This window comes from Sabethes cyaneus, chromosome 3, assembly GCF_943734655.1.
Source record: "Sabethes cyaneus chromosome 3, idSabCyanKW18_F2, whole genome shotgun sequence".
Taxonomy (NCBI): Eukaryota; Metazoa; Arthropoda; class Insecta; order Diptera; family Culicidae; genus Sabethes; species Sabethes cyaneus.
In genome coordinates, this window is record NC_071355.1 from 194,154,702 (window position 1) to 194,167,873 (window position 13,172).

General features: G+C 36.7%; 1 protein-coding gene across 1 annotated transcript; it reads left to right on the forward strand.

Moving 5' to 3' along the window:
• The first annotated feature begins 10,778 nt into the window (after positions 1 to 10,778).
• Positions 10,779 to 12,434, forward strand: LOC128740549 (lamin-C-like). Its single transcript, XM_053836096.1, has one exon. The coding sequence runs from the start codon at positions 10,779 to 10,781 to the stop codon at positions 12,432 to 12,434; it is 1,656 nt and encodes a 551-aa protein (XP_053692071.1).
• The last annotated feature ends 738 nt before the right edge of the window (positions 12,435 to 13,172 follow it).

Sequence of the window (13,172 nt, forward strand, 5' to 3'; positions counted from 1 at the left end):
AACGTGATCTACTGATAAACTTGACTATACAAAAGATGTTACGATTAAAATTTCGATACGTTTATTTCGACTATAAAATTTCCTATTTTGTTTACCGGCTGTTAGTCTCATTAAATCAAAACAGCTTTTATACTTTCTCCAATGTTTCGATTATATTTTTGTTGTCAAATATATCCTACTATACTACAAAAATATAGTCGAATATGTGTCAATGAAAGTATAAAAAGTGTTCTGATTTAATCACTATCGGCGGCGGTAAAAACAAAAAAATGTAAATTTGGTCAACCTAAACTTGACGCATTTCTTATAACCGTACATTCAAAAAACCAGCATCTATCGTTTTGTTGTGACATGCCGAATGATGCTTTTATATTGATTTTGACATTTTCTGTTTAGTTATTAAAATGGTGTTCAACCTAAACAAGCTACTCGTCAAAAAAAATCCGAACTACTCTCAAATCCAGTTCGCGAAACCACTGAAAGCTGACTAAATCGATTACTGTCAACATAAAGATGGGTTTAGATTGGCAACTTGCGGGATGCAACTTGCTCCAAACTGTCGCCCGATATTTCCAAGTAACTATGGCAACAAGTGTTCTGGTGGCGACAGAAACAACATTGAACAACAACTGGCAACATGCCGTATTCCATATGTTGCATTCCATGTGTTGCCAAAAAATGTCCCAGTGTGAACGCATCTTAATAAAAGCAGAATACGCTCGGCCATCGGAGAGACCGCTACCGCGGCACTAGGTATCGAGCCTCGCAGTACACAAAATGATTGGTTTGATGGGGAATGCCAACAAGCGCTGGAGGGGAAAAAACTGCTTAGAAAAATTGTCTAAATATTGTCACTAGAGAGAACCTGGCCAAATACCGACAAACTAGGAACCAGTTAACCACGATCCCGAGAAGGAAAAAGCGCCAAAAGAAAAACAGAGCTCGTGAAGAATTAGAACAACTATTGCCAGCTAATGACACGTGCAAGTTTTATGAGAAGGTGAACCAAACTCAGAAGGGCTACACACCGAAACCTGACATGTGTAGGGACGAGGGAGGGAATCTAATCACAAACGAGCGCGAGGTGGTTGACAAATGGAAGCAGTTCTTCGATGAACACCTCAATGGCGAAGTCGCAGGAGGAGGCGGAATGGAAATTAGCCTAGCAGCGCCAATGGAAGATAGTAATGTCTTAGCACCTGATCTCCAAGAAGTCAAACAAGAAATCGGGATGCTGAAGACCAATAAAGCGGCTAGGAAGGACCGCCTACCGATAGAGCTTTATAAACATGACTGAGAAACGCTAGCAAAGGCTCTACACTGGGTTATTTCGAGAATTTGGGAGGAGAAAAAGCTATAGGAGGAATGGATGGAAGGAGTGGTTTGTCCCATCTACAAAAAGGGTGATCGACTAAACTGCTGCAACTATTGCGGTATTAGGCTGGTAAACGCCGACTACAAGGTACTCTCCCAGATCCTGTTACGCCGGTTGTCACCGATAGCACAAGGTTTCGTAGGGAATTATTAGGCGGGTTTCATGGGGGCTCGCGCAACTACGGACCAAATTTTTACAATACGACAGATCTTGCAGAAATGCCGGGAGTACAACGTGCCCACGCATCACATCTTTATTGATTTCAAAGCAGCATATGATGCAGTCGATCGAGACAAGCTATGGCAGATCATGCACGAACACGGTTTTCCGGATAAACTGACGCGACAAACTGATCAGAGCTACACTGGATCGAGTGATGTGTTTCGAACGCATCTCTAGGACACTCGAGACGCGGCGAGGCTTGAGACAAGGTTACGGTTGATCCTGCATGCTGTTCAACATCGCTCTTGAGGGGGTGATCCGACGAGCAAGCATCGAAGCGTGAGGCACGATTTTTACCAAGGGTATCCAACTTCTAGGTTTTGCAGATGACTTTGATAGCATAGCACGGAACTTTGCGACGGCGGAGGCAACCCAGCAAACCAGATATCGTATATTCACGTCGAGATTTAATCTTATATAAATGGATATCACATCGGACTCGTATAAATGTACACATGTTGTAAGCACATTGTGTTAATTTTATCGTATGTAATGCACACGATGATTGATATACGAATTAATAGTAAAAATCATAAATAAGTCGAAAGATAATCGGGTTATGCTAAGCGAATATCGCATATGACGATTTCTTAGATTTAGTTACCAACAATGGCTATCATGAAGATGTAATCGTATTTAATTACAGTTTTCATCGGATTATGTTGTGCAAAATGTGTTATATGACCTCGTTTTACATTTATATACAAGCAGTGATAATCATGAGATTCTAGGTGCTTTAAAATATGATTTGCAACACGTTCAAATTTGTTGTTATTTCTTTACAACAAAAACAACAAAATAGAGAGATTTCAAGGATACGTTCTTAATGCAGATTTGTCAACCAAAAAAATTAACGGTTTCTTCGCTTTTTTTTTAAATTTTAATATCTATTTATTTCTTTTGTTAAAATTGAATTTATTTCTATTGTGGCGGAATATTCAAAATACTATTTACTAGTTTGAAAAACTTTTACAATTACCTTTTTAACTATTTTAAAAATGTTAATAATTCAAATGAGCCCGCCTAAATATTAAGCAGCAAGCATATAATGATTATGACATACTGAGAAGACAATAAATGGTCTTTTTGAAAAAGCACTCTTTGAGGAGTTTGATTGTTTTTGGCGTATTAAAACCACGCAACGTAACGTTTTAAAAATTAAAAATGTTAAAAATAGGAACTCATAATTTTTTAGATACTTCTCTGATAGGTAAGTGAACGAACGGAAATCTTAAAATTTACCAAGGAGAGTATTTCTCAGAACTGGGCAAGTCTAGATTATGTTCCATTCCGCTAATCTAAATGCCTTAATTTCAGTGCATTTTATGGCTTTTCAAAAGAAATGCAAATGTTAAGTGGAATTGGAAAAAGACATTCAGCATTAAACTGGTACAGTAAAAAATAATGTTTGATGCTTATTGTTGTAAGCAATTTTGAGCTGTCCTATAGTATCTAAATGTTCAGCATTCTGTTTTAAATAACTTTTAATTTCTTTTTAAGAGCTTCTGAAATAACAGACAATATTTTTGTACTTGAGCTTTAATAATGTTATCTCCATGTAATCAAATATGAATATGCATATAACGTATTCTAATGTATATTTAGAACAATCTGTACCACGGAATGCTAGCAAAGATACTGCATATTATTCCATAAAGTCAGCATTATCATTAAAAAACCCGAATTAATCCACCTAGCGGCGTGACCTAGCCTTTCTACTGCCACAATAATCATTATTTAATTTCTCAGGAACATCTATAATTAACTTGACTATTTTTTCAAATATCCGTTCCGTATTCCCCAAAATCCTTATTTGCCAGTGAAATTCACAACGTATTGCGTAGAACAATTAGGGTATTTTGCCTATCATTGAACGATTCCAATGATTGGACAGCGTCCAATAAAACGCTAATTCTAGAATACATATACGCTCAAACCCTATCAGAGTGCACGAATTATCCACTTTGATCAGTTGTGGATCATTTCTTGTAACAATAGCGTTACATAAGGCAAGATTTAATAACAAAAATTCATGTTAAACATTGTCATATACAATATGGGCTATAACCCTCAATTTTGTTAGCATTTCAGATAAGAAACATGTCTCACTAATTAACGTTTAAAATAATTATATTACCATATCATGCTGTGCACAGCTAATAATATTCATCTATGCACTATTAGTCGACATTTTCAAGCAAAATAAAAAATTACTTATAGTTTTTAAAGTATTAAAATTTGACTGTTTTATCATTGGACAATAAAGCAACTATTGTCCTAAGCTTATACAAGAACTGAAATAGCATGAAAAAACCGCATTACTTCTCATTATGCATGTGTATTTGACAGTTTTTATGTTTATGGCACTGTTTACAAATGGTTTTCATTTGTACTCAATTTTTTTTATTTTATATACATACATGCTTTTATTTATTTTTTGTTTTAATACAACAATTTCGAGAAAAATAGTCTTATTGCAAATTAAAGCTACTCCAGATTTGTTTAAAATATTTGTGCTTGTACCTTATCTGAGAAATTTTATAATCGTATATTTGATTTGGTGAAAAGTGCCTGCTCCTGAATTAGGGTAATCACAAAAATCATCATTTTAGTTTAAGATTTGAAGAAAATTAAGAAGTTTGAATCACCGAATCGGTCCGGTCTTAATGGTATTGACAGCAAACGTAAGATACTTCTATGAATATTGTAGAATAATATTGGGTTGAAACAATTTTTTTATATAACGTTGAAAATATTTTGTTTTCTAAATTTTTGCCAACAATGGCGAACTAGTTTTTCATATTTTTTGAGAGCTAAATAACATTTTATCATTACTTTTGAAAAATCATAAATTTTATAATTTTATTTCTTTTATAAATAAAGGTTTGATGATGAAACGAAGATGAAAGGTGCATTTTTTCAATTGTAAGGAAACGGATATTCGCAGATTATTATCTTGCTAACAAATTTCTTTTGAGTAACCAACAGAGAAACAAACATAGTTTCCTTTGTAAAAAACAGTTCTTGCCATTAGACCGCAGGAAATAGAAGAATAGGAAAAAGCATGCTTCGAGGGAACCGTAAAGAGTGAATAATTTGCGGGAATGCAACAGAAATAAAGGAGAAGAGCATCGAAGTTTAGAAGGGGAAAATAACATCTCTTAAGAAATATATTGATAATTAGTAACATGTTAACTAAGTGCTGATTATTTTTAATGAATATATCTTAAGATGTACTCATTCTTAATAGTAAGCTATCAAATTAACTTAAGGTCGGTGCAATATATTGCATGTCCAACCATTGGACAATAAGTGTCCAACTATAGGACAATACAGTTTCAGAACTGTTCAACGATTGGGCATTCAAGCGTTGTCAAAAAATCGCATATTTTACCATGAAAAGCTTATTTATTTCGTGAAAATGGCCATGTAATGTGAACATATTTTGTATCTGATTCTGATTTTAGTGTTTCTGTCTATTTGTAATTATTTGTTTAGCAAATATCGTTAAAATTCAAAACTCAGGGGCTTAGCTGTGCGATCATTGGCAAATTACCCTATATTTTCTTTCCTTGGCTGCGTAAATACTTGTAAGCGTCATTTATGTTACTTGATGAACACCTTATTTAGTTTTATAATCGGTCGGCCTTAACTTTCGGGTTTCCGAGCCACATACGAAACTTGTTTTGAATTGACAATATGAAATATGTGTTCATAGTAGATTTTTTTATATTTTGATATTAATACCATGCGTTCAAAAGTTAGCATCTTTGAAAAACAAGAGTTCAGAAAAATTATTATTATACTTCGCTTTTGAAGAAAAAGGATATCGACAACAAAATAATTAATCTCAAAATTTCACTATTAGTTTGCTTGGCTTCAATTTTGCAATATATCTGAATTAGAAAAAATAACTGAATAGAGCATTAGATATGAAAAAGAGAAATTGAACTTTTTCTTAGCTGGCGCTCTTTCAGATAATAATTTTTGCATGAAAATCAAAACTTAAGCTTCTTTTGAATGTACTTTCATGAAAAGATAGACTTGATTAGCTTGATCGCATCGTTTTTACAATGTTAGAGGGTTAGAAAAACAAGATGAGGTCGAAAAATAGTGCAAAAGCTGCGCCATAAACATGCTTGAGAATGGGAAATATGATCGATATGATTTCCAGTGCTTGTCATTTTTGATTTATTTATTAAAACATGATACATGACATAAGACATCTGTCCTTTAAAATGTCACTAACGAAAACAAATCTTACAAAATTACTACCGTGCACCGTTTACTTCCTATTTTTCAAATAACATTTCTAATCTCTAATATCTAATGATTGAAAAGAGCATCTATTAATGCGCAAAATTTGTATGAAATTTGTATAAATTTATTTGGAAAAATCAACTCACTAGTATTTTAATCCTCTACACCACTACACCTACATGCTTAAATTAACTGATTTTCTTCGCTTTTTGCTTTTCTTGTACAATTGTGAGTAACAGCAAGTGAAGAAAATGACAATTGAAATGTGAAATCAAAGAAAAGAAAAAACTTTTCGATTGAATCCCACTATTTAATATTTATTTGCAACAGACACGTAGTTCGCCTACGCCGTGCAGGCTTCATCAGTGTTTTATTTCAAAGCGTATACGTATCTGTCGCGAATAAATATTAAATAGTGGAATTTAGTCGGTAAAAATTTTTTCTTTTCTTTAATTTCAGAGTTCGTATTCCACTAAGAGGCTTCGAAAACTTCAGACAATTGACATGTTTCTCACTTTTCTTGAATTTCAATGCAAATTTAAAAATTGCAAATTGTCATCACATACACACACATACACACATACATACATAGTCCAATTCCAATCGTCATGAAATTTGGAAGTTAAGGGTTTGCAAGACTCCTCTTTCATATGCAATCAATTTTGTTCAAATCGGTTAAGGGATCTATGAGTTAATGAAGTCCCATATTTTTCGTATTTTTATACATAACTTTTGAACTAAAAGTCCGATCAGTATGAAATTTAATAGCGACCTATGGGACACTTAGACCTTTCATTTGACACTAAGAACATTAAAATCGGTCCAGCCATCTCCGAGAAAAGTGAGTGAGATTAAAAGCGTTAAACACACACACACACATACGCGCACACACACACACACACACACACACACACACACACACACACACACACACACACACACACACACACACACACACACACACACACACACACACACACACACACACACACACACACACACACACACACACACACACACACACACACACACACACACACACACACACACACACACACACACACACACACACACACACACACACACACACACACACACACACACACACACACACACACACACACACACACACACACACACACACACACACACACACACACACACACACACACACACACACACACACACACACACACACACACACACACACACACACACACACACACACACACACACACACACACACACACACACACACACACACACACACACACACACACACACACACACACACACACACACACACACACACACACACACACACACACACACACACACACACACACACACACACACACACACACACACACACACACACACACACACACACACACACACACACACACACACACACACACACACACACACACACACACACACACACACACACACACACACACACACACACACACACACACACACACACACACACACACACACACACACACACACACACACACACACACACACACACACACACACACACACACACACACACACACACACACACACACACACACACACACACACACACACACACACACACACACACACACACACACACACACACACACACACACACACACACACACACACACACACACACACACACACACACACACACACACACACACACACACACACACACACACACACACACACACACACACACACACACACACACACACACACACACACACACATACACACAAACAGAAAATGCTCAGTTTTCGAAACTGAGTCGAATGGTATATGACATTCTGCCCGCAGGACCTTTCTTCCATTTCCGGTTTTCCAAGTGATTTCTATACCTTTATACTATATATTTATATAGTAGAAAGGCAAAACGATCAAATGCATACTTATTTACGACACTGTAATTCAGTCACAATTGACACAAACTCGTATGTCGGATGATAATAAATCAAATCCGTACATACATGTTCAATGCATCAGATAAGATCTCATTGCTTACATGTACGATGACTTCGTTTAAGATGTGCAAAAATGTCATTGAGGTACTGATGTACCAGTAGCTTAAAGGTAATGAACAAATACTGCGGTACGGGTGATACTTGGTTCTAAACCAGGTGAGTACAGCTTGTTTTAAATGATATAGACAAAAAAGATAAATATTGTGACAGGTCGGTCGGTGGTAATATCTGGAAGCTTATGAAAAAAAGCTTTCAGCAAAGCTTTTTTATTTTTTTGTCTCATTAACTTTCAGGGCGAATAAGTAGCTATAAATAGCCTGCTCTGTATGCAATTTTTGACACTTGCCATTTACCACCTGGGGGAAAGGCGAAGGGTAGAGTAGAAATATAATCGTAACTGTGTCGAAATGCAATCCAGTCAATCGGCTCAGTCGCATAAACTGTTTTGTTTTGTCGGCATTTCAATTATTCTGAAGAACTAAATCATGTATATCGCCTCCACTTTTGCATGTATATGCCGTTTCTGCGCATGATATATGATTTGATAGACCTTATATGCTGACGTTTATCTTATTTAGAATTAAGTTATACAGACCAAAATGTTTGCTGGGTGGGGCTCACTAGGGCACGCGCCCTACCTTCTAATAAGAAAATTAATTGCGTAAGAATAGATTCAGCCTCAAGTTCAATTTTTATTTTTATTTCAAGCCCAATTTTACCCTATTTCAAGCGCGATTGAAAGTTTAAATTCCAACCACCATTTTTTTCAAATTCAATTTAATGTCCCTATATAAAGTCCAAATACAAGTGTACTGCCTCTACTCGCATAACAGTACCATTTTCTATGGAGTTTCCTATATAAATGGGACTGCTATGCAAGTAGCGGCAGCGCAATTGAATTCCAATTTCACATCCTACTTCAGGACTAATTTCAAGTGCAACTTAATGGCCGATTTTGAGAATTCAAGTCTAATTTCAAGTGCAATTTGAAGTTCAATTAAGGTCTAATTTCATGTCTAATTTAGATCCAATTTTATTTCCGATTTCAGGACCAATTTTAAGTGCAATTTGTTGTTGCATAAGTCCGATTTCCAGTCTAATTTAGTTCCAATTTCACCTCAAATTTCAGATCCAATTAAAAGTGCAATTTAATGTCCGATTAAAGGTCACATTCAAATCTAGTTCCAAATACAATTTAAGGTACAATTGAGGTCTATTTTTAATACCCCATTTAAAAGTTACTTTCAAGTTCGATTTAAATCCAATTTCGCCTCCGATCTCAAGTTCAATTCAATGTCCCATATTAAGTCCAATTCAATTCCAATTTTAGATTAGATTTCAGGTCCAATTTCAAATAGCATTTAATGTCCAATTTCAAGGTTAAATTCAGGTCTAATTTCAAATGCAATTTGAAGTTCTATTGAAGTCTGACTTCAATGTCCCATTGTAAGTCCAATTTCAAGTTTGTTCCAATTTTAATTTTATTCCAATTTTACCTCCGATTTCAGACATAATTTCTCCTCCGATTTTAGGTCCAATTTCAAGCGCAATTTAATGTACGACTCAAAGGGCGAATTGAAGTCTAATTTAAGTGCAATTCGAAGTCCTATCGAGATCCAATTTCAGTGTCCAATTTTAAAGTCAATTTCAAGTTCAATTTAATTACAATTTCGCCATCGATCTCAATTCCAATTTGATGTCTCATTTTAAGTCCAATTCAGTTCCAGTTTTATCTCCGATTTCAAGTCCAATTTCAAATGCAATTTAATGTTCGATTTTAAGGTTAAATTCAGGTCTAGTTTCAAGTGCAATTTGAAGTTCTATTGAAGTCCAATCTCAATGCCTATAAGTATAAATTAATTTCAATTTTACCACCGATTTCTAGTCCAATTTCATGCCACATCTCCAGTCTAAAATCTCCAGTCTAAAGTCTCCAGTTTCAAATCAAATTTCAAATTCAAATTCAATTTCAAAATCCGATCGGTCCGATTTCATGTCTAATTTAGTGTCCCACTTTAAGTCCAATTTCGAGTCTAATTTAATTCCAATTTCACCTACGATCTCAACCATATAGAAGTCATTTAAAATTGAAAGTCGAATGTACAAACTACAAATTTTTCTCTCACAAGAATGGTTGCAAAGGAGATGTAGCTTAGAATGTTAATGAGTGGATAAAAGAGTTTGCTTTACTTCTCCCATAAGATTTACATAGGAAAAGCAAAGTAAGCTGTTTTATTCATACGGCCTGTTATTAATAATAATTTCATTTCAATTTCAACCGCTTTGTTGGTTTCGAGGTACGATGCTGGTCTAACAAGCCAGTCGTCGTATGTTCGAATCTCGGTTAAGCGGTGCTGCTAGATAAAGTCAGTAGGATTGTTGCACTAGCCCCGTAATCATTCTGTACTCTAATAGCCGGCTGTGAAGTCTTTCGTTAAAGAAGGGTCAAGTCTAAGAAAGACGTTTAAGCCCAAGGCTTTGCTTTTTTCATTACAATTTTCAACTACAATTCCTCTTCCGAAGTAATCATTTTTCAATAACTAAAATTATTCATCGCACAGGCGGTAAAGAGTTAAACCTTTAACAAACGCAAATGACCCAAAGTCTAAAATCACATTACATTGGGCATTGATCTTTCGTTCGCCATTGCTTTGTAATCACAATAGGTGATACAACTGAGTATAGTGGTGATAAAAGCGCGCTAACTTTTCGCATGTAAATCGTCAAAAATACAGTTTAATGCGTAAGTTATTAGTTATGTTAAATGGTACTTGAAAATTAATTGATAAAGAACTGTAATTAATATCTTCAGGTACAGTTATAATCGGTAAGTAGACAAATAACTTCGACAAATCGATCATAGCATAACAATGGCTTCGTTTTAGATTCACCTCTTAAGGAACGTGATAGATCAAACAACGGCAAAAATGTCTCAACGCTCGAAGAAAGCCACCGTCAAGGCAACATCCACCTCGGGTGCACAGTCGGTGTCCTCGTCCGCATCCACCGTATCGGAAAGCTCAGAAACGGCACTCAGTCCGTCCCGTCACAGTCGGCTGCAGGAGAAAAATAACCTAATGAACCTGAACGATCGGCTGGTGTGCTACATAGAACGTGTTCGCTTTTTGGAACAAGAAAACTCGCGCGTTTCGCTGGAGCTGTCCGCCTGTCAGGACGCAGGCCAGCGGGAGATCGCGAACCTGAAATCAATTTACGAGGGGGAACTGGCCGACGCACGAAAACTGCTCGATGAGACGGCACGGGAAAAGGCGAAGGTGGAAATCGATGTCAAACGGTACTGGGAGGAAAACGATATGCTGCGAATGAAACTGAACAAAAAGACTAAGGAGTTGACGGAGGTGGAAAAAGATGCTCGTGCCAATGAATCCCGGGTCATCGAACTGACAGCGAACTACAATAGTGCCTGTTTGGAGCGTAAAAAATTGCAGGATGAACTCCGGGAGTCCGAAATTGAGGCAGCTAAACTGAGGAAAACATTTGAAACAATGCGAAAGGATTTGGAACATGAAACATTGCTGCGAGTGGATCTGGAGAATAACGTTCAGAGCTTGAGGGAAGAATTGACCTTTAAAGACCAAATCCACAGTCAAGAGCTGAGCGAAAGCAAAATGAGAAAGCAAAGTGAGCTGACGGAAATGGATGGACTGCTAATGGAACAGTATGAAACAAAATTGCAGCAGACACTGGCGGAACTTCGGGAACAGTACGACTCACAGCTGCGCATAAATCGGGATGAAATTTCCGATCTGTACGACGCTCGTGTGCAAAGTCTAGAAACTCGTCTCAACGCGGAACGCGCTGAGTACGAAAATGACCGGTTAAAACTCGAAAAGGAAATCAACCGGCTGCGCGATGAAATGTCTTTCCAGCTGAAGGAATATCAAGATCTTATGGATATCAAAATATCACTGGATATGGAAATAGCGGCTTACGATAAGCTGCTCGCATCGGAGGAAACTCGCTTGAACATCACACCGAACCTGACCGGCACGACGTCCAATCCTGGCAGCTTCAGCACATCCTCGCGATTGTTCCGAACGCCCTCGCAGAAGCGCAAAAGAAATGCCATGGATGATTCGTTGGACTACTCGATCACTTCTTCCGCCAAGGGTGATCTTGAATTAGTTGAATGTGATCCAGATGGAACGTTCGTGAAAATTCACAACAAATCAGACAAAACACGCAACCTGGATGGTTGGCAGGTCATCCGCAGGACAGAGAACACTGAAGTGGTTTACAAGTTCCCGAAATCCACCAAAATTGCGGGCAACACTAGCATTAGTATCCTGTCGGCATCCAGCGGTCAGAAGAACAATTCTCCCGCGGTTCTCGTTATGAAGGGTCAATCTTGGGCTAGCGGGGATAGCATGATCACCGTGCTGATCAACACCGATGGGGAAGAAGTAGCCTATGCTGAGCGAATAAAAATGAAATCAATCAACCATTCCGGCCCGAGAGATAAGTACTTTCTCGAGGAAGGTGGAGCCCGACTGGGCGTGACTCCACCGAACGCAAAACCCGCGAAAGGGGATAAGAACGATGAACAGTGTGCGGTGATGTGATCGATCGGACGAAGATAGACGTTTTGTGGCGGTTGTAATGGAGGAAGTAATTTTTGTGCAATTTAATTTAAATTGAAAACATGGAAAATGTATACAACTTAAAGGTTGTTGTGTGAAAAATTTAATGTATTTTTCTAACATGTGTAATAAAGTTTGCTTTTTTTATAGATTTATACAATCGCAATTGACAAAATTCGTTTAATCGTTTGAAATTTGAAGCAAAACTTTAGTAAAACTCGAGCGCTGATTTTAAATTAAATTCAATACATTTAAAGCAGAAAAACGCTATTCAGAAATTGATTTGTATGTTAGCTATAGTATAGATAAATACTTTAAATATCTACAGAAAATTATCTAGGTATTCGATTTGTAAATTGAAGATTGTTCCAGAATCCAGCGTAACAATTTCCCAACTCATTCACGATAAGTTCAAACTTACCTTACAAATTGTAGAACAAAGAAATAACCGGATAAGCTCAGTTTCAACTAGAATAGATTCGCACTTTTCTGTTCAATGTTTCAGAATAAATTATTCAAATACCTACAAATTCAAATACCTATCACGCACAAAAATATTGACAAAATATTGACAACTGAAAAAGTTGCACCCAGTTTGGCACGCGCAGTCTACTTCGATCTTTCGACATCACGTTTTATAGATATATCGGACTTCCTACTTCAGCCAGTTTTTGGCACATTGTTAAGACTCTTAAAATAAATAAAATCCTTATAAATTAA

Bases quoted from the DNA above. Each gene is read 5' to 3' on its own strand.
- LOC128740549 (XM_053836096.1), top strand. From the start codon at position 10,779: ATGTCTCAACGCTCGAAGAAAGCCACCGTCAAGGCAACATCCACCTCG.